Genomic DNA, 25,831 nt, shown 5'->3' on the forward strand with positions numbered 1-25,831 from the left:
CCCCTGAAACCAACCTCTCTGACACACCTAGCTCTTCCAAACCTCTCGCCCAATTGACATTACTGCTCTTACATTGGAGGTGCCAAAAATGGGTGTCCTAGGGGCATGCCATGGCTCCTAAGGCTCCCCAGTCATCTTGACATGCCTTCACACCTGGGTTGGGGGATTCTGAGCAGGTCTAAACCTCTCCCTCCCTTTTCTCTCTCGTTGTTTCCAATAGGAGGGAAAGCATCAAAACCATTAATTTTTTAACAGGCAAGCAGAGAGAAGAATGCAAGATCATTCCTCCCTCCTCCCCTTGAACATCGCCAGCTCATAAGGCAGCTAAATCACCATTGCATTTTGCTTTACCCCAACCTCCTTACAACTGCAGCCTTGGGAAACATGATGAAGGACCTGCAGAAGGCCTAAAGTCATGGCAGAGATTACTGTCTTGTCTGGAGAACATCAGCTTATTTTCAGCAGTAGTAGGACTTCACCTTATGGCTCTAGTCTAGACCCATTCTCTGCTCCATGGAAACTGTTTTTTATATAGTCAATATTACAAGTGGCAGCTTAGAGCATGGGAATAACTTTCAATATTTAAAAAGCCTGTGTTCAGCAGTCAGGAATTGCATTCCCAAGGTTGCAAAGGGAGTTGAAGAGTTTCATCCGCTATTTATCAGTGGATTCATGGATGTAGCCACTTTTGCTTCCTGTATCGTGTTCTTCTGTAGATCAGAGCTATAACAAAGCCCCTGCGATCATACAGTTTAAAACTACGAGCCTTTGATGATGTGTCTAACAGTGCAATAAGAGCTTAGTCCAATATCCTGAACTTTTTATTTTTCTTTTACGCCCACGCTGCCCCTGAACTGATTTGAAATGGAAGTGAATCGGGCTGTGCCTTTCTGAAGTTACCAAAAGGTGGTCTCTTGTTCCGCAGAGATTTGACCACCCACTATGAAGTAATTGCTGTTCTTTCTCATTGCTAATGCACAACAGGTTAGAGTTAGGTGTTCCAGAGCTTCAGCCTTACTTTCAAGTAGCACTTACAAAAACAAAGCTCATTTCATGAATGGCTTTACATGAAAGGAACGCTAGATAAACGAGACTCACCTTTCTTCCTCTTCCTCCACAGGTAAATGGAAAAGATTTATCTAAAGCAACCCATGACCAAGCAGTAGAAGCCTTCAAAACAGCTAAAGATCCCATCGTCGTTCAGGTCCTGAGGAGAGCGCCACGCAGCAAAATCTTCAGCCCCTCTCATGAATGTCTTCTGGTGGATATGGGCACGCAGACTGACATCACCTTTGAACACATCATGGCTCTTACCAAGATGAGCTCGCCTACCCCACCAGTTTCAGTACTGGATCCATATCTCTTACCTGAGGAGTAAGTACCTCGCTACATTAAAAGGCAATAAACACTGAAGCAATGAAGCATTGGGGCTATTTTTCATACACTTGGGATGAAAATATACAACGACCATACATCATTATGAAGATCTAAGCTGCCATTTTCAGGAGCAAAAACATTAGGACTGAAATATCTGCAAGATTTTGGGCAACCATCCACTCTAATTCTGATGTTCAGTCTGTGAGTGCTATTGCCAAAGTGACATTGCCCAGACACAAGAAGGGGGTATCAGCAGACTACAGGAGAAGTACAAAAAAAAAATAGGCAGGGGTACTCTAAGGAAGAATGGAGGGAGGGCTGAGCATGCTCAATGGTCACAGAATGCTGACTGTTGGAAGGAAAGCTGGAAAACTGGGATTAGGCAAATGCAGTGGCACATCATCGTTAGAATTCTGATCAGGGAACACTCAACACTGCAATTTTTTCTTCTGTTCAACCAATTTCACGAAATGGTGGAATCAGTGCAGTAACTTTGACTGTTGAGAAATTGCAGGCCCATTGGCATTGTGAATGAGAAACCAAATGAGCAAGACAGTTAAAAATAAAATGGTATGAGGCTACCTGCTCACTTCTAAGTTTGCATGCGCAATTATGCCAAGTCTCTATGCCTTTAGATGAGGAGAAAAAGGCTGAGTTCAATAAAGAGTTCCTTAGAACTCTGGCCCGCAGCAATGGCTTTCCAGGGTCTCCAGCAGAGAAATATCCCAGGCCTGATGCCTTGGGTCTCCCAACTAGAAAAACCAAGGATTTGACCTGGGACCTTCTGGGCTGCAGGTCTTCCCCCTAAAATCTTGACTATGGCTTATGTGTCTGGCTACCTGTTTGCAGTGCTGCTGTTCAATCTTATCCTTTTTTTAAAATGGTGGCCATAAATTGCATATTGCTAGGGGCCTCTACATTCTCTTTCAGTGTATTAATTACCTTTTATTATAATCCCGTGGCAATGTTACAAGAATAAGCATGCACACTTCTTCTGAAGAAGAATAAGCATGCACACTTCTTCTGAAGAAGTGTGCATGCACACGAAAGCTCATACCAAAATAAAAACTTAGTTGGTATACCAAAATAAAAACTTAGTTGGTCTTTAAGGTGCTACTGAAGGAATTTTTTTATTTTACAAGAATAAGCTGTTCTGTAGGGCTGATCTTTCTTCAAAATGTTGTCAAGGAATTTTTAAAATCAATTTTTAATTACTGTTAATTATTAGCAAGTTACACACACCCCTTTACTTATTTGCAAGTCCACCTATACTGATAGTACAGAAATAATTTTCTCCCACAAATGTGGAGTGCCATTTGTGATGAAATCTTCCCATCTTGCTCACAGAAACTGGCAATGACATTGCTGATAGGATGGTGCATGCATGGTAAAAAACGACATCCACTTCTGTGCATGCACTGGCAATGAAATAAAAGAAGGACCTTACAATGGAGCTTTGGATAGTGTTCTTGTTTCAACATGGTTTCAGCCTAAGAATGTGGCCACTCCCACTTGGACTCCTTTCACAGGGCTGGGAAGTGACTGATGGGAGCTGTAGTCCAAAATATCTGTAGGGAACCAAGTTGGGGGAGGCTGGTAGCAGAGTGAAGTGTCAGTAATTGTAGAGTACTGGGTAGCTTAGGCCCCCATCACATGCAGAGACACTCCACTTCTGTACAGATCCCAACTGCTTGAGACTTCTGTGAATAATCGCCCATGCAGATAGAACAGTCACATGGGACTTTCAAATCTAGACAGTACCCTCCCACAGCATGGGATCCCACTACATGGAAGGGAGGGAGAGAGAGAGGAGTCCCAGACTCTCCCATCAATCTATAAACAAGAGTCCTGGCTCCTTACAACATCACACATCAGGATGTCATGTTAGAGCCCCTCAATCTACTTGAGAAGATGGTCCTCAACATCTGGTATTCAGAAAGATTGGATCCTTGAACATAGAGACTTGTTTTCTTTTGTTATGGTGCCTAATGAATTTGCCTAGTTCTTTTTAACGTCATCTTTAGCTGTATCCATATTCCAATGAAGTGAATTCCAGATGTTAACTATATATTGCTTCTTTTTGACAATTGTGGACCTGTTGACAGTCAATTTCACTGAGTTATCATCTCCAGTTCTCATATTTTGAAAGTGGAATTAAAACCTGGTTTCCCACCTCCTCTCAAATATATATCCATTAAAAAAAACTTACATCATTATTAAAGACAAAACATTATTTTCACAATCAGAAATCAGGCAAATGAGCACGTGCTACAAATCTCGAGGTTGGGAAGGTGATCTATTTGTGCAATGTCTGTCAGAGATTAGGCACCGGGGGTCATTATTCTCATGCTATTATTGTGCAGTATCCATATTGCTTTTCTGAGGACAGCTTTTTTAAAAAAAAGAAAAAAAGAAAAATTATTAATTAAGTTACCGTTCTTTTCTCACATGCTCACTGTTGTTCCCCTCCACCTCTGAGGCGGAGGGAATTGGAGAATGGATGTTGGCATATTTTCCTGTTCCTGAGGTGATAAGAGGGCGCGTGGAAAGGGTGGTTGCTAGGAAACCAGCCTGTATGTTTCCCCCCTGAGTTTTCTCAGTGGAAGTAGTAGAAGTGTGGCGCCTGTGCTCAGGTGTAACATGGGAACCTATGACCACTACCCTGAATAATAAAATGTGTGTGCTAATGCTTGTTCCACCATCCCTCTTTTTCTGGCCCTCATTTTTTTTTCCCTTCATGGGTCCATCATGCCACCCCCAAGCCTTACTTCCGCAGCATTTTTTCCTTTCCTGATGGTGAAGAGCAGTACCATCACCTGTCTTTGACAAATGTTCCCCTCTGTCTCTCTAGTGGGCCAGCTCTGCCTGGTTGGCCAATATGTTAAGGCAGAAAGACAGGTTTTTAAAAAAATAATAATATTTGTTTTCTCTGTTGTTTAATGAGCTTACGTCCTCAACACCATTGATCACCTACAGCGCATCAGTCTTGATGTATGTGTGACATGTTAGTGATGATCTTCCATGAGGCTGGGGGAGGATTAATATGTTAATTAGAATAGGGAGTGATAACCTAAACTGTGCTTTATTTTCCCAGGCATTCATCAGGGCACGAATACTATGACCCAAATGATTATATGGGAGGCATTCATCAAGAAATGGACAGAGAGGAGCTAGAATTAGAGGTATGAGTAATAACTAGAAGCAACCATTCAACATACAAAATATTTTTATATTTTCATGTGCCAAGGACTTAGCAACTAGCGCTGCATTCAAATTATGAACTTATGCTACCAAAATATATTGGAAAATCTATTTACTCTGCAATTTGGTGTACAGACGGCAGGAAATTAGTGCTTACTAATTTTAATATGTAGCTAATTATATGTTATGTAATTAAAGGATTAGAGGCCATGTCCTCAGCTCATAATAGAAGCAGCCATAGGTTTCTCCTTATCTGTTCTAGTTATACTTGTGAGTAATATAATTTGGGGAGATAAGGTTTTTATTCATACACTTTTTACAGTTTTGCATACACAGATTTTCATGTGGGAACGCAGCATCAAAAGCATAGTTTTATACCTGTGGTAGATTTCAAAGAGAAGCTTGTAGGGTTTTGTGTGTTTTTAATTCTTGTAGATATGTTACATTTGAAAGAAGCATGTCTTGCCTCCATTTGTTTACAGCAAAGTGCTTCTTTGTCCTCCATGGCTTGTTATTATTCTCTCAAAGTCCCCAGTCAAGATGCTTCCCCTGCTATCATAGGCAACATAAATTCAAATCATAGGTTTAGTAAAAAGTACAAAAGTAGAGCAATGAAATATATTTTTAAAAGACAAATTACAGAAATATCATGTGTCTCATTTAGTTTGAGCAAAATCATGGGGCTGGATCCAGAGGTCACACTTTTGCCTCATGGAATTCAAGCTTTGACTAACTTGCTGCACAGATTTTAATGAAATTTAATAATGACTAGCTTAATCTGTCTCCAGCGTTATGATTTTGCTCAAACTGCCACCCACTAAAAGACTTCTAGCTCCCACCCTGTACACATACAGATAAACAAGGAAGGGGGAATACAAAGTCGCTTGGGCTCATCATTCTAGAACAGGCATCCCCAAACTTCGGCCCTCCAGATGTTTTGGACTACCATTCCCATCTTCCCTGACCACTGGTCCTGTTAGCTAGGGATCATGAGAGTTGTAGGCCAAAACATCTGGAGGGCCGCAGTTTGGGGGTGTCTGTTCTAGAAGATAATGCTGAAGTAAATGCCACTCCAAACCACTGTGAAAATCCCAAAGCAGGGGTCCAGATTAACTGCCCATTCCTGCTGAATTCTCCCAGCAATATCAAAAGCAACACGATGGCCAAAAACAATTACAATGTGAAACTTTATGGAATAATTCAAAACATAAAGATTAACAAACTAAAGTCTCTGAAAGTACTGAATGAATCACGGTGCCAGACTTTACCCGGCGGAGAACAAGCTGTGAAGCTTTGTAATCGGCAATGTCCCAATTCTGATGTCCAACTCTGAACTCTGCTGAACAGTGTTTCCGGATAGCAACTACTGTTTCGTTGAATTCTTCATCAGCCAATTAGTTCAACAGTTGTAAGTAAGTCTACTTGTAAGTAGAAAGATACGTAATTTCTTCAGGAACTGAAAATAAAATGTTCAAACGATGACCTGCACATGCATAACAACAATTTCAAATAGCGTGGAAATTATAAACTCTAACACAAAAAGGTTACATACCCAATCTTTTTTCGAATAGATATAATATGCATGAGAATGGAAGATACTCTGGAACAGTGCTCATGCGATTATGTTACTAACATAATCTGTTACTGACAACATTTTTGGAATATATATGTATATAGATAGATAGATAGATGATAGATAGATGATAGATAGATAGATAGATAGATAGATAGATAGATAGATAGATAGATAGCCAACCCCAGGTGTTACTAATAACAAGGAAACCGAGTTTAAAGATACAATACAAAGTAACAACAAAGATACAGATTATTCCATAAAGTTTCACATTGAAATTTTTTTGGCCATCGTGTTGCTTTTGATATTGCTGAGTCATATTTTGCAACAGAGGAATTCTTATCTCCAGCAAACCCTTAGACACAGAAGGTGGTTTTCTGAAAAGCAACAATTGCGACCCAAAGAAGTGTTTCCTTTGCCCTTCCCTGCTACAGGACAGGGATCTCAACTCAGGCAGTCTGCAGCCATTGCTGAAATGGTACGGGCCTAGTAGGAGTTGTGCAACAAACTGTTGCTGCTACCACTGCTCAAAGTGTCGAAGAGGTTAAGCTGGCAGCTGTTTCCACATGTGCTCTTGCCAGCCAGTAACTATAACACGTGCGACTCAAATCATTTCACGGCATTTTATAATTTTGACATTAAGAGAGCACTTAGATTGTTAAAATAATAAAGCTCTGTAACAGTACCAGCTAAACATTTAGGAAATCCTTGCAGCTTAAATAGCCGTTCTCTGAAAGCCTTTAAGAATCGTTTCAAACCTGGGAGACTGAGATCAATGGAAAGGGTCAAAGTGTAACAAACACTCGGGCAGCTTCTAGCTGTATTGTTTGCTTATTGACAGATTTGTCTTAAACAGACTGCGGATGCACTTTTTCATTGACTCGAGTCAGAATGCTGAAAAGGATGTAAAATATCAAACCACACCACCTGGACTACTCTCTCCATAAAATACACTCTGAATTCCAGTCCATCATCTAGGCTTTTATGGCCATCCTAACTCACAATTAATGACTTAACAGATATAGTCAACAAGTCCCCTGTGTAAATGACTATAGTTCTTGCTAGAATTCAATGAAACGCAGTAGAATTGCCTAGCAATCTGTACAGGCTGATATTAGTCACAAGAATTGAGTATCTGCCAAGAACAGGCCATTGAAGGCCTTTAAGTTCAGTATCTGAAACTGGCATCTGGTGTTACAAGGAATACAGCCCCCAGCACATTACACAGCCTCTCTTAAAGCCCAACCCAAAAAAATAATAAAAGAACAATGTCATGGCAGCATATCAACGGTTTTCTAAATTGCAACTCTTACTCTGAAGCTTTAATTGGGCCCATATCTTATGTATCCATGTTGGTACATACATGAGCCATAAAGCCGTTTAAAAATGATCAAGGCAAGAAATAAATAACATTGCCTCTACATACTTTCTAAAACAGCCACCACAAATACAAGTAGATTTCCATGTCGTTTCAACATACAGGGTAGGATTGTTAAAGGGTTCACTTACAGACATGATAACAAAAAGCAATTAAAGTGTCTGATTCTTCTAAGAGGTAGGATATCATTGAATGCATTACTACAAATGAACCTTAGAACATGCACCTTGTCTAGAGCACTTGTCTAGAACATGTCTAGAGCACCAAACACACACAAAAATTTGAGAGCAGTAAAAGTACAGGTTAATCCATCCTTACCAGCCTGATTTTGGGAATGATATCTCAGAACTAAATTTAGCTGAATTCAGGAGGATGTATTTGCAAAAGGCGTGCACCTGATTGTGGTTTAGCTTCATTTCAAGAAGAGTGGTGACTGATAAGCTTTTTCAGATAGCTCAGTTGGTAGAGCATGAAACTCTTCATTTCAGAGTTTGAGTCCCACATTGGGCAAAAGAATCCTGCATCCAACTGTAAAATGCTCAACAAAACTGGACATAGAATAATCTAAGCTGACTTTCTGGGATCCTGGTTTTTACAGCTAAGTCTCCGCTGACTGTAGGGAAGCACATTGGACACAGATTTGATGTCTGTCTTTAGGATTTGCTTTCTGACAAAATTGGGGGAAGCATCCAAGCTCCTTATCACCCCACTCACTCGAGAGAATTTTATTTCCAGTACAAGTACAGTGGTACCTCGGTTTAAGTACTTAATTGGTTCCAGGGTGCCATTCGATCCCCGAAAAGTACTTAAACCGAGCGCTGATAGCGCGCATGCGCAAAGCGCCGATAGAGCACTTCTGCTCATGCGCAGACCGCACAGATCGCTTCTGCGCATGCGTGCGCAGAGGAACCCGGAAGTAAACACTTCTGGGTCCGCGGAGTACTTATTTTCCAAATTCAACAAATTAACAAAACCAATCTTTTATACAAAATCTTATATTCACATCTTTTACCTTGCTCCGCCGAGCTATGACTTCCCCCCCTCCCTTCATGCGGTTTTCTTGTTAATTCCCTTTTTTGCAGTTCCTTTTTTAACATATTGGTCAATTCGTAAGGTTTATTTTAATCCTGCGAGAGTTTTTAATGATCTACAGTTTTTCTCCATATAGTCCACATATTTACTCCAGTCCTTTTGAAACCTTGTCTCCCCCTGGTCACGAATCTTGCATGTCAATCTAGCAAGTTCAGCATAGTCCATCATTTTTATCTGCCACTCCACAATTGTAGGTAATTCCTGTAGTTTCCATTTTTGGGCTAACAAAGTCCTAGCCGCGGTTGTTGCATACATAAACAGTGTTTGATCTTCTTTTCTAATCTCTCCTCCTATTATTCCTAACAAAAATGCTTCTGGTTTTTTTGGGAAGGTATATCTAAACATCTTTTTCAATTCATTATATAAACTTTCCCAAAATCTTTTAACTTTTTCGCATGTCCACCACATATGATAAAATTCACCATCTTTCTCTTTACATTTCCAGCAACTTTTATCACTCATTCTATACATTTTAGCTAACTTAACTGGAGTTAAATACCATCTGTACATCATCTTATATACATTTTCTTTCAAGGCAGTACATGCTGTAAATCTTAAAGTTTGATTCCATAGTTTCAACCACGCATCATATTCAATATTATGCCCCAAATCTTTTGCCCATTTAATCATCACTTCTTTTGTCAACTCATCTTTTGTATACCACTCCAACAACAGATCATACATCTTTGTCAAAAGCTTTGTTTTGCCTTCTAGCACTTCTATTTGAAATTTGGATCTTTTATCCTCAAAACCTATTTTTCTATCTTCTTTAAGCACATCATTTATTTGATGGTATTCTATCCATCCTGTTAACACTCCTTTAATGTCCTCAAAAGGTTTTAAACTCCATCCTTTTGCAGTTTTCGTCAAGATTTCCTCATACGTGGCCCGCCTCTTTTCCATATTTACTTTCTTAACTGTTAATACCTCTGCTGGTGAGACCCACCAGGGTGTTTTAGTCTCTAACAGCCTTTTATTTCTTTCCCACACCTCGTACAGAGATCTTCTTATCACATGATTCGTAAACCCGGTATGTGATTTCTTTTTGTCATAACATAAATATGCATGCCATCCAAATCTATTGTTAAAACCTTCCAAATCTAACAAGTCCGTATTCTCTAGAGTTATCCATTCTTTTATCCAACAGATACAGGACGCTTCGTAATAAAGTCTCAAGTCTGGCAGGGCGAATCCACCTCTTTCTTTCTTATCTACCAAAATCTTATGTTTTATTCTAGGTTTTCTCCCCTGCCAGACAAATCTTGATAAAATCTTTTGCCACTCTTGGAATTGCCTCGTACCTTTAACCACAGGTATAGTTTGAAATAGGAATAACATCTTAGGTAATACATTCATTTTTATTGTTGCAATTCTTCCTAAGAATGACATTTTCATATTAGTCCATCTTTCCAGGTCTTTCTTTATTTCCTTCCATACTTGTTCGTAATTATCACTGTAAAGATTAATATTCTTTGCTGTCATCCATATTCCCAAATATTTTACCTTTTTAGCCACGTCGAGTCCATGTTTTAACTGTAATTCCTGTTTTTCTTCTTTCGACATATTCATTGCCATAACCTTGGTTTTTTGTCTATTTAATTTGAATCCTGCCAATTGACCAAATTTCTCCATTACTTCTATAGCTTCTGCAACACTTTCCTTTGGATTTTCCAATGTTAAAACTAAATCATCTGCGAAGGCTTTCACTTTAAATTGCTTTGCACCTACCTTAATACCTCTAATTGTAGATAGGTCTCTTAATCTGATCAACAATATTTCCAGGACCATGATGAACAATAACGGTGATAAAGGGCAACCCTGTCTAGTTCCTTTTGTGATTTCAAAATATTCTGTTAGGGTGTTATTAATTATCAATCTTGCCTTTTGCTCTGAATAGATCGCCTCGATCCCATTCACGAATGTATTCTTCCCAACCATTGATTCCAAATTCCTCTTCATGAATTGCCAAGATATATTGTCAAAAGCTTTCTCAGCATCTACAAACATCAAGACAGCTGGTTTATCTATCTTGGTCTCCAGATATTCTATTACATCTATTATGTGTCTTACATTATCCTTTAGCTGTCTACCAGGAAGAAAACCAGCCTGATCCTTATGTATTATTTGATTTAAAACTTCTTTCAATCTCTTGGACATTATATCTGCAAAGAGTTTGTAATCATTATTCAATAATGAGATTGGTCTATAATTTTTGACTTCTAAGCCATCCGTATCCGGCTTTGGGATCAATGTTATGTATGCCTCTTTCCATGTATTTGGGATCTTTCCCCCCAACAGAATATCATTCATCATTTCCTCTAAAACTGGAACCAACAGTTCATTCAGTACTTTATAATATTTCGCCGTTAAACCATCTGGTCCTGGTGCTTTACCTTGTTTCATTCTCCCTATTGCTTGTTGTAATTCTTGTGTCGTTATCCTGTTATTTAGCTTTTTCCTCTCTTCTTCTGGAATTGGTTTCAATCCATATTTTCCTAGATACTCACTGATCTTCTTCTCATCTTCTTTCTTTTTGCAATACAAATCCTTATAGAATTTTTGAAAGGTTTTCTTAATCTCCTTTGAATCTTCCGTCGTTCCTCCCTCTGTTTTAATCTTAGTTATTATGTTCTGATTTTGACGTTTCCTTAACTGCCAAGCCAACAGTTTTCCTGTTTTATTCGCCGATTCGAAATTTCTTTGTCTCATTTGTTTTATTTTCCACTCAATCTCCTGATTGATCAACATGGAGAATTGTGTCTGTAACATCTTTATATTATTCTTTATTTGCTGATTCTCGGGTTTATCAATCAGGTTCTTCTCATTTTCCATGAGACATTTCAAAATTTCTTCTTTCTTCCTTTCTTTCTTTCGTTTCAGAAAACTGTTTTGCTGTATTAGAAAGCCTCTCATCACTGCTTTACTTGCATCCCATACCATATCCAGTCCGGTATCCTTGTATAAATTCCAATGAAAATAGTCTTTCAGGGTCTTCTTAGCTTTCGAGACCACCTCTTTATCATCAAATAAATCTTCGTTCATTCTCCACCTGAAGGACTTTTGGTCTTTGTTTTTCAATTCCATGAATATAGAGTTATGGTCTGACAGTGTACGTGGTATTATCTCTGTTTTACTCACCCTGGGCACTAGTTCCTTGGAGATCCACATGTTATCTATCCTTCCCGAACTCTGATTTGGTTCTGAGAAGAATGTAAATTGTTTAGTTGTAGGGTGCCTCAGTCTCCAAATATCCACTAGACCCAGGTTTTCTACTAGTTCAAAGAAGGATTTTGGTAATTTACCTTCATTCTTCCTTTTCTTGGTCCTATCCAATTCTGGCACTGTCACTCCATTGAAATCGCCCATAAGCATTATCTTTTGATCCATATATTCAGTCAGCCTTTCCTCCAGATTCTTGTAGAATTCAGCCTTATTTTCATTCGGTGCATAGATTCCCACCACTAACATTTTTTCTCCCTCAATCGATATTTGAGCCGCGATTATTCTTCCTTCTTCATCTTTAAAAATCAATTTCGGATCTAATTTCTCCTTTATATACAAGACCACTCCTCTCTTTTTCTTTTCCATCGAACTTATAAACTCTTTACCCAACCTTTTATTTTTAAGAATATAACTATGTTTTTTTGCCACATGTGTTTCCTGAAGACAAATTATATCCAAATTCTTCTTCTTCAAAACATGATCAATTTTATTCCTTTTAGTCTTATTATTCAAGCCATTCACGTTCCAGGAATGTAACTTCAATGCCATTTTACTTCCTACTATCAGGAAGAGCAGAAAATTATTTTACTAAACTTGGTCGGGTTCTTTATTTAAATCCTTATCTTCTTCTTCTTCTTCCTCTCTCTCTGACTCTTGATCTTGGTCTTCTTCCTCTGCCTTTTCTTCTTCTTCCTCTCTTCTCTTTCTCCTCCTTCTTTGTGGTCTTGGGTCTTCTTCCTCTTCCGCTGTTACTTCTGCCAGAACAGCTAGTTCTGGGTCCAACTCTCCCAAAAATTTTTCGTACTTCCTCAAGAATTTTCCGATATCCTGTATACTTGTCAGCACATGTCTCTTCTCCTTATAATGAAACATCATTCCTTCGGGGTATTCCCATCTATGTTGAATTCCATTTCTCTTAAGCAAGGCCACCATTGCTTTATAATTGTCGCGTTTTTTCAAAAATCTTCCTGGTATCTCTTTAAACACAATTATAGGCTTACCACTGATGATTAGCTTGTTGGTGAAACTCAGTCTTAAAATCTCATTTTTCATCTCCATTGTATTGAATATCACCACACAATCACCAGGTGCTTTCCTTGCTTTGGCCTTTGCAGATTTCACCTTAATTCTAAATACATTTACAATTGTCTGACTCACTTCTTCATCTGTTTTTCCCATCCATTTTGCCAATTCAGCAATTATTCTCGATTTGATATCTTCTCCCGTTTCTTCAGGAATACCCCTCAATTTCAGATTCAACTGTCTTTGTTTCATTTCTATCAATGCCAAATTGTCAAGCATTTGTTCATGTGCCTTATCCAGTTTTTTCACTTTGTCTTTCACTTTATCCGTTTCCTTTTTAACCTCTTTTACTTCTTTTTGTGTCTTCTTAATTGAATCTTCCATTGTTTTGGATCTCACTGACAGATCTTTTATCTGAGTCGAAAGCTCTCCCACCGCTCCTTCAATCTTCTTGTCAATCTCTCCCAATTTCTTATCCATTCGCTGTTCACTATGTTTAAATTCATCTTTGATTTTTTGCCATAAAGCTTCTAGATCTTTAACTTCTTCTTGTTTAGAGCCTCTTCTGTCTTTCGGTGTGCTTGCCGGCTTCTTTTCCTCTTTACCTGCCATTTTTATTCAGGAGGGAAACAAAAACAAACAAACAAAAAAAAAAGCAAAGAAAATCCCCCTTCTCACCACTAGAGGGTACTGCTCAAAATCCCAAGTTCCTGCAATACCCAATTTACCCCCAGATGGCGCTATACTTTGTCCCAACTCCTGAGTATGTATATTCCCTTCTCCACCACTGGGTGGTATACTATCAATTCTCAGTCCTCTTTCAGTACTTTTCCACTCTCAGTACATAGAAGGATTGCAGATTGCAATTCCCCTTAACTCAGTCCCTCCTTAATAAGCTCCTTTCCGCTTCTTACTCAATTGAGTTCACCTTTAATTTCAAAGACCTAAAACAAAGAAGCCAAGTCCCGCAACTCTTCAGCCACTTGCAGGCTTAATCCACATATAGAATCCAATGAGACCCAAAACAAGTTAAAAGCTTCAGCCACTTGCAGGCTTAATCCAATTAGGGATAGTAAAGACCCCAGATCTGCATTTCTAAAGCTGTAAATCCCCCTCTTCAGCCTCTTGATGGCTCAATCCAAGATCGGCCCCCCCTTCAGAGCTCAAAGTTAGTGTAGGAATGCTCTACTTATAATTGTTTTAGAGGTCAGCCTTCTCCTCCCCCTTCTTCAATGCTGCAGCAATATTTAAACAGCTTTCAAACAACTCAAAGCCGATCGTATTTTCTGGGCTAGAGCACAGATAATACACAGTATCTAATTAGGGAGAGTAGAGACCCCAGGTCAACACTTCTAAAGTTGTAAATCCCCCTCTTCAGCCTCTTGATGGCTCAATCCAAGATTGGCCCCCCCTTCAAAGCTCAAAGTTAGTGTGAAGATACTCTAGTCGTAATTGTTTTAGAAGTCAGCCTTCTCCTCCCCCTCCTTCAATGCTACAGCGGTGTTAAAACAGCCGGTCGTATTTTCTGGGCTAAAGCACAGATGATACACAGTATCTAATTAGGAAGAGTAAAGACCCAAGATCTGCATTTCTAAAGCTGTAAATCCCTCTCTTCAGCCTCTTGATGGCTCAATCCAAAATCGGCCCCCCTTCAAAGCTCGAAGTTAGTGTGGAAATACTCTACTCGTAATTGTTTTAAAAGTCAGCCTTCTCTTCCCCCTGCTTCAGTGCTGTAGCAATATTAAAACAGCTTTCAGGCAGATCAAAGCCGATCGTATTTTCTGGGCTAGAGCGCAGATAATACAAAGTATCTAGATCACTTGCAGATCCACCACCAAGATAGAGACAAAGTATCAATATAGAGTCTTTAGGTAATTCTTTTCACCCCTCAAAACTTGCCTTGTTACAAAATAAACAAGGACTTCTGCAAAACTCACTCCGCAGGCAGACAGTTTCACTTTCCATAGCTCAGCTCCTCCGATTTTCTTACTGCGCCATTTTCTCCCGCTGCTGGGACGGGCCCCGTTTTTGCGCCCCACAGCTTCACAAATCCGATCTCTAATCAGTAACCAATTATCTCCTCCGTCTTTTGACACGGATTGTTTATAATTTAAGAGAACTTGCTGCTTACCATCGGAAGCCAGAGACTGCGCTTAACGGAGCCAGTGGTCTCTCCCCTTTCGCGCCCGCAGCTCAATCCCACGCCCGGTTCCCAGGCTATAAAAACCTAGAAAAACCAGGCGTAGGAGGGCACGCTGGGCACAGCTGGGTGCCACGACCCTCAGGGTAACCCCCCCTGAGGTTTTAGAAGTCCGCAGAGCCTTTGCGTGACTTCAAAGCGCTCCGTTAAGCTCGAGATTCCCCGAGAGGCTATCTCGCACTTCCTTTGATGTCCGCAGCTCGCCGGAAGCCTGGGTCCGCGGAGTACTTAAACCGAAAGTACTCAAACCACAGCAGACTTAAACCGAGGTATGACTGTACGTCTTTTGAAAAGACTGGCTCTGTGTTTCTAAAGTTTTAACCTGCCCCTAACAGCAGATTGTCTGAAACACGATATAATAATCTGTTGGGAACAAATTTTCGTTTGCGTATACAGAGGCTAATTTACTATTATCTTTTATTTTGAAACCTTAGTGTTATGAATGGCCACAGGCATATAATATCATAGCACATTATGGTACTCTTGTCTCACTGTAAATGGCACTTATATTTCAGCATTCAGGTTGTTTAGCTTTCTTTATCTGCCACCAGTTGGCTTAGGGCCTGAATAATTTTATGTAATTGTCTTGCATCCATTTCAGTTTCAGAGATCTCATCTCTGCACATGCTTTGGTTTTGTCGGAGCTCTATATAAGAAAAGGATAATCTACATCACAAAAAGTTATGCTAATGCTTACTCATGACACTTATAATATGTATCCTCTTTAGATCATTCCTGACTTCTAAGACAATTAGGGTACAATCATCCTTCACAGTGGCTGCACATCCTCCTTTCGCTCCAGTGGGCCTACAACGGATCTCTGTGCATATTCTAAACTATAATAGCATAATGCACAACATTACTCTGGCGCTGTTGGTTGCTGCTGTCACATGTATTGATGTGAAGAGATGTTCAGGATCCAGATGTGAGATATCTAAGTATATCTGCCGCAACTGTTCACTCAAGGCCTATTTGTGCTCTTATTAGAAGCCCACTTCTACTTGTGGCCTTTGTGCCGGTCACTATTTGTTCAAGTAGAAGTTATTATAGCAGTTGTATAATTTCTTGTTCCATAATACATGGAAAATCTGGACACACCTTACCGTGTCAACCAAAATATGTTATGACTTTTTGAGAAGCAAGTAGAGGTCCATGAATTATTCTGTGTAATGGGAAGGAACACCCTAATACTCGTAGGGTGTGCCATTGTTTTTTGCTTAAGCAAAGTACGCTGTTCCAAAAAGTACTCTGAAAACTAAAAATGTTCTTTGCTTTGATGCTTTTAAAATTTATAGAGTTGATGTCCATAAAATCTTTTGAAGCTTTATGATTACATAAAAACTTTATTGAGGCATAGGCAGCTAGGAAACAGCTGTTCTTCTTTCTGTGTACACAAAATTACCATATCTAGGGTAGCATCAAATCCCAGTTATTTCTACTTCTAACCAGGGCTGGGGAGATAGAACCCAAGGGTAAGTCTACATCTAATTACTCATAAAAATTCAGGTACCAAACACCTGCTCTGAGGCTATTCTGAAGGGAATTTTTTACAAAGACCATTTGCCTGAGCACGGTTTCCTCAGATGTGTGTGTGTATTTCCTATATTTCTCAAGTGGTTTCCCCGCATACAATATATCCCAAACAGGAGATGTGGAATGAAGCGTTCTGGCTTTGAAGCATATTGAAAAGCTCAAGCTCTCTGTTGAAATACTAGAGAATGAAAAGCAAAAGCATGAAGTATTAAAGCTTCTTTGAAACATAAAACATAAAGCATCTTTGAAACATAAAACTTGATCTCAGTCCTTAAAACATGATTCTTGATTGATCCACATGATTATGATTAGATTAGATTCAGATTGTGTTTATCGTATACTGCCGTTTACTCAGAATTCAAAAAAATCAGTGCAGGATTGAATTTGGTTGTTAAAATCAGTGCAATCCATTTCAGTTATGCAAACCTAAATTTACAGTATGCACTTGAGCCCCTCTCACAAAATAATGGCAGTCTGGAGGCACCCAGTGTGTGGGTAGAGTGTGGGGCTCTCTTTGGGCAAAAGACAAAGGAGAGGACTAAGAGGAGTGGGAACTGTTGGTAAGGCCACTTGCTTGTCTTAGTCAGGTATTTTGGTAAACTTTACCCAGGTATTTTGGTAAACTTAAAATTTTTCATTTGTTTCATTTGAGAGGTGCAACCTTAGATGTTCATCTAATTCTGCTCCAAATTCAAACTTGTGAATATTTCCAAAAGAAAAGAAAAGAAAACCCCAAACTTTAAAGATATCAAGCACAAACGCCTCTGATGGACCTATTTGTCTGAAGTTTGGTAGACTTCATCTGCTCTGCAGGGGCTGTTATGTCTGCATATTTCATCTATTCTGTCAAAATATTCTGTCTTGCTTTCACTGGAGTTCCAGGCCTACAGTTCTCTATTCACTTAGAATTGTAGAGCTGGAAGGGACTCTGAGGGTCATTCTAGCCAGACCTCCTTCAATTCAGAAATTCAGTGGGGGGGGGGGAGTACCTATGAATACACAGAATACATGAATTCTCCATTGTACTGTGTACAAGGAGTTATTCTGCAGAGTCATGTTGGTGCCACAGCCCTTGCCTAAAGTTACCTGAAAATAGCTTTTTGAAGCAAGACTTCTGCTCCTTAGAATATGTTCTTGCATATTGTGAAAGCAAAGTGAGAAACTAACTGTGCCACGTGGCTTCTATGGCATCCAGAGTGGCTTGCAACAATGTCATATACATATGTATATACATATACAGTGGTACCTCTGGTTAAGAACTTAATTCGTTCCAGAGGTCCGTTCTTACCTGAAACCGTTCTTAACCTGAGGTACCACTTTAGCTAATGGGGCCGCCCGCTGCCACCGCACCGCCAGCATGCGATTTCTGTTCTCATCCTGAGGTAAAGTTCTTAACCCGAGGTACGATTTCTGGATTAGCGGAGTCAGTAACCCGAAGTGTTTGTAACTCAAGGTACCACTGTAATAGAGGAATCACTGACTTACAGAACATTTAGAGGGCAAGATTTAATGAAATCCAGAAATGCCAACTCCTGACTCTGCCCCACCATTTATTTAATTCTTTAATTGCATTTATATTAGGGTTGCCGTATCTCAAAAATATTTCAAAAAGTAAAAACCAGGACACCCCGAAACACGATTTTTTTACTGTAATTGACTTGCCTAAAATCCAGGGCAAAGCACCACCTTTCGGAAGTTCCCCCCAGACATCAATTCTGCCTTTGAAATCCCAGGAAAGTCTGGGTGTATGGCAATATAAAGTTCTTGCCCTCCCCATTTTATCCTCATAAGAACCCTGTGAGGTAGATTAGGCTGAGAATGAGTGACTGGCCCAAAGACATCTGGTGAGTGGGGATTTGAACCCTGCTCTCCCAGGTCCTAGTCCGACACTCTGTGGCCAAATCATGCCCCCCCCCCACAGCGTTCTACAAGCAAAAGCTAAAGAGCCCCTGCCTCCCTCCCTCCAAGTAATGTTAGCACCTTATTAACAAGGGGTAAAAGATTTATCCTATCCATGCTGCAGACAGGATGGTGAGTGGTGCCATTTCCCAGGCACATGTCGCACCCATGATCAGGGATCTGCAATTTGTTTTTGTTTTGTTTTTCAAAGGAAAAGGCAGTAACTTTCCTAAACATAAATTAGAGCCAGAGTTTACTGACTTCATTTCCATTTGCTTGATGAAACCTAAAGTACTGACCCCAGCAACTGTACTTGGCTGACATTATCTAATCTTCTTTATTGATCAGCTTCAATCCCATTTTTTTTAAAAAAATATAATAATGGCAGAGCCTTAGAAATATGGAAAACTTCTGCCATTATACTGATGCGTTCAACCTTTCTGTAACAAAAGAAAGCACGACGAGAGAGTGTGGAGCCATTCACAATAGTGCCTATTGATTGAAAATCATTTAAATACCATCTGAAATGTCAGTGACATTTACTGCTCTGTTTTTTTCAAAACAAATTACACATGTTGACAAGTAAATAACAAGAGATTGCTTATCGTGGCAGCTGTCATCTAGACATGCCAATAAATTATTCATATTGGTGAGTTTTATTGTCTTCCCCCGGTGAATGGCACCGCGGGTTGAAATTGAGAGATGCTCAGAGGGAAGACTATTATGTTATTAGGACTTTTAATGCATTAATACCAGGAGGAAGAAGAAGGCAGCAATCTCTCTTTCAATCTGAAACACAGGGTGTGTTTTCCCCCCTTGCCTCACAAACATGTGGGAATTTTTAAATGGTTTCCAAGCTCATTATTACAGCACAGTCTGTGTACTGCCAGCTTAGTCAAATACTTAAAGAGAACATAAAGCAGTTCTAAGCAGTGAGTAACCAAAGACCAATTTGGGGCACTAGGTATCCTGCAAAGTATTAAGCTGTCGTTTTAGTCTAGTTTATCCAGGACTATGAAAAAAAATGTAGGTTGTTAAATGTCACAAATTGGTAATATTGTTTTGGAAACCATGATTTCCCTTTCAATTTCATTTTTCCTGATCCCCTCATTTGGGGGAAGTTCCGGATTTTGAAGTCAAATGTGACTGTGCAATTGCACACTTCCATATATGTTGGATTTGATAGTGCTGTGGCCATTGTCCCCAGTTCTTTCAACAACACATCTCACGTTTAAGATCAAGGCTGGATTCCTAGTTATGTTTACTCAGGCTGTTGATGATTTGGGGAAGGCTTAGAGGGATTTTTAGGGGCTAGGCGTTGCTCACCCCACTTAACTACCTGCCTGATACAAGCAGCATGGGAGTTAGCAGGTTTGAAACTGTGGTGCCCACTTGGAGAGGGAGATTGCAGCATTTGTTTTTTCAAAGATAAGGGATGAGGTGCAAATTTCACTTTATATAATGGATGATACTTTTGAAGCATACAGTCGTATCTTAGTTCGCAAACGCCTTGTGGGTCTAACGTTTTGGCTCCTGAACGCTGCAAACCCGGAAGCGAGTGTTTGCAAACGTTCTTTGGAACCTGAACACCTCCCAGGGCTTCCGATCGAGTGCCGGAAGTTCCTGCAGCCAATCGGAAGATGTGCTTTGGTTTTTGAACGTTTTCAGAAGTCAAACAGACTTCCGGAACAGATTCCGTTCGAGACTGTATTTACATTTGATTGTAGAGGTCTGGAAAACTCTTCAAAGTAGGTTTACCCCACCCCACCCCCCAAAAAAATCATATAAAAGAGCATCCTGAGGCCTGCCAAAGTAATAAACCAGTCTTCCCCAACTTCCTCTCCCTATGTTTTAGCCTGCAATTCCCATCATCCCTGACCCATAGGTCATGCTGGCAGGGGCTAATGAGAATTACAGTCCATATGGAGGGTACTAGGAAAACCACAGGCGTGTCAGAATTCAGCTCATCAGTATTTGGATGGCACAATACTCATTATCTGCATTGGGTGCAGAATTTCACCACTCTGTGCTGAATTGTGACAATACAAAGGTATGACATTTAAATGGCAAAGCACGCTCAGGCTGTAGAAAGCCATTAAGCCATTTTTTATGATACTGCTTACTTTGTTACTTATGTAATTCATGAGACTAAAATTTAAGGTTGTATCCAATATTAATCCTACTCAAAGTAGACCTCCTGGAATTAATAATCGTAAATTAGTAATTCAGTTGAGACAATGAATTTTGTTTGATTAACACCTTATAAATTGCTCTGCTATCATTTTTGGTGAAACGTGGTCTAGAAATCAATAATAATAATAATAGCGTGTGTAGTTTTTAAATTAATCTCCCCATTTCATGCAACTAAGATTAGAAAGAAACAGCTTTTGACTTCCTCACCACCTTGCTGCAGGCCACTTTTTCACAGACCATGAAACAACTTCCAGCTCAAGAAAAATGAAATGTTGTAATCTGTGCCAACCTTGTTTTCTCGATGCAACGCTAACACTAATGTTTTCACTTGCCCAGCCTTTATGTGCCTTTATGGGGATGTAGTCATGGCTAACTTTGCCTTGAAGTATTTGGATTAGAGACTATTCCAGAATTGCATTGCACTAGTCTAGAGAATGCTAAAATGTATATTTTATTTATCAATCTTTATCTCTTTGCACTAATGATGTTACTGTTCCTAGGGTGTTGGAAATGTAGGAAGACTTTGGTTCCAAAGACTCACTTGACAAATATTATAGTGGAGGCACTAAAAATAGGGTGTGCGTGTGTGTGTGTTTCCACTTCATAAGAGATGGACCATTTTTCTTCTAGATGATCAATAAGAGAGTCTTATTTCCAAAACGACTGCATATTGACAGAAGAGCCAGAATTGCCCTCTGTATTGATCGTGTGTCCATAATCACTTCTAGCTCAGTAAATTAACATAGTGCAATCTTTTAAAAACAGAAACTATAATGTAAGCAAAATATTTCCACATATTTTTTAAAAAACAGACATTCACCAGTGTCTCATTCCTTTGTCCTAGGAAGTAGATTTGCATCGAGTGAACAGCCAGGACAAGTTTGGGCTTACAGTGTGCTACAGAACTGATGATGAAGATGATATTGGCATTTATATCAGTGAGGTGAGACCAAATATAATACCTGCCTTTTGACTGTAGTTGTGAAAAAGTCATTTCCCCCCTGTCAGTTACATTCCACGTTACTTGCAAAAGCAAGTTTTGATGTAATATCAAACAATTTTCCTACATTTCAGGCACCTATTTCTGTTCTTTTAAGATCAACATTAGAAGTCCTATTCCAGATGTACCCACTTTCAGATGAGTGGCGACCAGAGAGGTGGTGGTTCCAGTTGTGAACATAGGGAACATAAGATGCTGCCTTGTGTTAAATCTGACCATTGATTGGCCCACCTGGACCAGTATTGTTTACATTGACCTTTCTTAGACTGGTAACCTCCAGGTGTTGTTGAATTGCCATTGCCATAATCCCTGACTGTCTGGGGCTGAAGGACTTGTCCAAAACATCTGGAGGGCACCAGGTCTACATTGACTGGCAGCTGCATTTTAGGGTTTCAGGCAGGAATCTTTCCCACCTGTACCTAGAGATGCCAGAGATGGGACCTAGGACCTCTTGCATGTAAATCATATGTTTCCTAATAAAATAGTGCAGTGTTTCTTTCTCAGGCTGGAGAACCTTCTTCAGCCCAAGTGTAACTTTCCCTTCAGTGCAAATTTCTGGGGGTGACATGCCTATGTGAGCAGGGCCACAGGCAAATCATGTGGGCAAAGCAATAAATGTAGGCTAGTTTCTTCACACTCACACACCTAGCCTCTAGCCAGGCAAGCAAGAAGAATTATTACAGGATTCATTCCACCCAGGCAAAAACACTCAACCAGAGTCCAAAGCTAGGTGGAGGAGCATGGTTCAAGAGGGTGTGGGGCTTGGGGTGAGTCCTTGGGGCCAGGTAGAAAGGCCTGGAGGGCAGCATTTGAGCCCCGGGCCTGAGATTTCCTATCCATGTCTAAGAGAAACAAGAAGGTTTGTGAACTATGTGTATAGGCGATCTCAGATAACATGCCAGTGGTTGGAAGTACGCAGGGAAGAAATGCTGCAAAAAGTAGCCAACTTTCTGCTCTTTTGTAGATTGATCCCAACAGCATTGCTGCGAAAGATGGTCGCATCAGAGAGGGCGATCGTATCATTCAAGTGAGTTTATGTTACGGTATATGAAATTGTATTACAGTTTCTTCAGTTATCCTATTATGTGACATTTCTGACAGATGAGCCAGTGTAGTGTAGTAGTTAAGAGTGTCAAACTAGAACCTGGGAGACCAGGGTTTGAATCCCCACTCTGCCATGAAACTTGCTGGGTGACCTTGGGCCAGTCACTGCCTCTCACCCTAACCCACCTCACAGGATTGTTGTGCGGATTAAATGAGGAGCAGGGAGAAGCATGTCAGGCACCTTGAAGTCTTTGCAGGGGGTAAGGTGGGCTAGAAATGCAGTAAGTAGATTAAAATATATAAGAAAATGTATTTCAAAAGTACCAGTATAAATATTCCCCAAATAAGTCTTCTGATGAAATACCTGGAGGCCAGATGCTCGCAGTTTAGGGCAAATGCAGTCGTGTTTACTTTCATAGATCAGCCATGAAAGCCAAAGTGTTACCTGACAGCATTATGTCTGTGAGAAACTACCAATGGGGACAGTTCAACAGTCTCTGAACACTGGCGTAATGTTATTGAATTTGCCATCATATAGCGCTTTTAGCAGGCAAAGAGATTTATCATCTTTATTTTATTCAGCCTCAAAACAGCCCTGTGAATCCCAGTTGTCACATTACTTTCTGATGCTGTAAAGTTTATGTGGCAGGAGCAGGTATTTATCTTGCCAGGGCAAAGTTTTAAATACTAGAGCCTGTCCTGCCTTGGAAAAAGCAGCACTCTCTATGTGATGAGGCACTTAAAACGAGTTGCCAGTCAAAACTGTTGATTTAAAGTTACATGCTGTGCCAAATCCCTACCCTGCCCCCAGCCCATTTCATGAAAACCTTTACCCTCAGAGAAAGTAGTCTATGTTTTTCAGCTTCATCTAACATTTGGGGGGGGGGGTAGGGAATCTATTTAAAGGAAATCAAATCCTCCAGAGCTCTTCAGTGCTGCGCAGGAAGAATCCTGCCAAGCCACACTTCTTCAAAAGCCTAATGGAGGCAATACTGATATAGGGTTGTATCCAACAAAGTTGTCCTGTTCTCACATCTCCCCACATCCCAGCCAAATCTGCATTGGAGGATTGGGGGAACTTACAGAACAGATTTGGGGTACACACAGGGAGAAGAGGGAGAGGGACTTCCATTGCACAAGGAGACCTTCTTGCTTGAAAAGGATAACTTCATTGGATACAACCCCAAACATTCTCATAATAGGCATTTCAGGAAGCATGAGATGTTGAGAAGCTGGTATGAATGAATGAAGCTTTAAATTAAGACCACACACCATTTGTCCACTTCGTAATGGCCACTGTACTTCCTTCCCCCATCCCAAAATAACAAGTGACCTATTTTTTAAGGTCATTTCTTTGGAAATAACTGGGCAAAAATAACTGCCACAGCATTAGTTAAAGTAGGTGCTTGGTGACCTCTTAACATAAAAAGTATCTTTGATAGTTGGGTGTGAATCATTTTCAGTGAGTCTGAAGGGCACTGACCTTGTTCAAAGCAGGACAGTGGCTTTATGGGTAAACTTAGAATTGAACTCATGACTCTGACATGAGGCTTTAATTCATTTCAGTGCAGCTGGTTCTGAGGAATACTCCATATGAGGCAAATGTGTCTAAACCCAGACTAAAATTCTCTGCGTAGAGTTGCATGGTTTTTAAAAATATGAGTGCACTTCACATATAATTTCTGAGTTCTTTCTTTTGGATTTCTATATAATGGAATTTGAATTTCTTTCTCCAGATTAATGGCATAGAGATACAGAATCGCGAGGAAGCTGTGGCACTCCTTACCAGTGAAGAAAGCAAGAATGTTTCCTTGCTCATAGCAAGGCCAGAAATTCTCCAGGTGCTGCATCTAATTATTATTAGTTGTTGTTTATACAGCACCATCAATGGGCATTGTGCTTCCATGCTTCCAACAGTTGAGGGTGGCAGAGCTGGATGAGTGAAAGTACTGGTAGAGATGCATCAACATATGAGAGCAGAGAAGTTATGAAGGGTGAGGCTATTGAGGACATGGTGCTAGAGTTGCAAACAAACAGGAAGCCAGTAGTAAGGCGTTAAACTATAGCGGAGCACCTTTAGATAGTGTGTCCCCAGCCCTGTCTGACATGTTACTACACAGGATTCAGAATAAACTGTCTGACACAGTGCTGATTATTGTGCAAAACTGCACCCATGCGGCCTCACTATGTCCCAATCTCACTCATCCAGCATTAGCTAGCTATGTGCTGCAATAGTCCAGCTGTAGACTTGACCAGTGTTGAACAGAGTAATGGGCCGTGGTGGATGGGGGATTGGCATTGACCTCCCAGCAGTGAAGTTGCTGCTGCTTACTGGGAGGGAGAGTGGGAGGGGCAAGGCAGCGCGGAGGTTGGCACTGTGCAACTCGCCAGCGGGGCCGTGCTGCTGCCAATGCATTTGCACAGCGCTAACCTCCCCACTGCTTTCCCCTCCCAAGTTCCCTCCCAGTAAGCGGCAGTGACTCTGCGGCCAGGAGGTCAGGTAAGCATCACCACCCCACCACCTGCTACTGGAAATAGCACCCATGCCCTATACATCATGCTGTTTTTAGCAAGCCAAAATTATTGCCTGTTTTATGGTAGTGATGCATTACTATTGCATGCATACAGTTCCCAACACATCTGGACTCTTTAACTCACCAACAGATCTGTTTCTAGGAATTAGCGAGGGTGGAGGAAATTATTTTCCCATCACATAAAACTTCATAATGCATTGTGCTTTCTGTCAAGAACTGGAATATCCTTCTGCACTTCAGATTCACATCAGGCAAGGAAGGAAGCACAACTCGTGTGCTGAGGTTGTTACAAGTTGTGCATGAAATAAGTCAGATTCCCAGAAAAGCAGTTCTTAAGTTCCCTTTATTTATTGAGTCACATCCGCATAGCAATATTCGGTGCATTTGTTTTGTATTTCTTCTCCTTGTAGCTGGATGAAGGATGGATGGATGATGACAGAAATGATTTTCTGGATGATTTACACATGGACATGCTGGAGGAACAGCACCATCAGGCAATGCAGTTTACTGCCAGCATGCTTCAGCAGGTAAATGTCATTGTACTTTGTTAGGTGAAATACCT

The 25,831-nt window shown here is 40.3% G+C and overlaps 1 protein-coding gene across 4 annotated transcripts in view; it reads left to right on the forward strand.

Moving 5' to 3' along the window:
• PDZRN3 (PDZ domain containing ring finger 3) overlaps positions 1-25,831 on the forward strand; it is a 187,737-nt gene that overhangs the window by 158,195 nt on the left and 3,711 nt on the right. For all 4 annotated transcript variants that reach the window (XM_035106613.3, XM_035106614.3, XM_088662385.1 and 1 more), the window contains 6 exons: positions 1,121-1,374; positions 4,472-4,559; positions 21,536-21,634; positions 22,656-22,718; positions 24,472-24,576; positions 25,680-25,796. In XM_035106613.3, coding sequence (XP_034962504.2) covers positions 1,121-1,374; positions 4,472-4,559; positions 21,536-21,634; positions 22,656-22,718; positions 24,472-24,576; positions 25,680-25,796 — 726 coding nt within the window. The remainder of the gene's footprint in view (positions 1-1,120; positions 1,375-4,471; positions 4,560-21,535; positions 21,635-22,655; positions 22,719-24,471; positions 24,577-25,679; positions 25,797-25,831) is intronic.

The sequence above is a fragment of the Zootoca vivipara genome, chromosome 2 (assembly GCF_965207765.1).
Source record: "Zootoca vivipara chromosome 2, rZooViv2.hap1.1, whole genome shotgun sequence".
Taxonomy (NCBI): domain Eukaryota; kingdom Metazoa; phylum Chordata; class Lepidosauria; order Squamata; family Lacertidae; genus Zootoca; species Zootoca vivipara.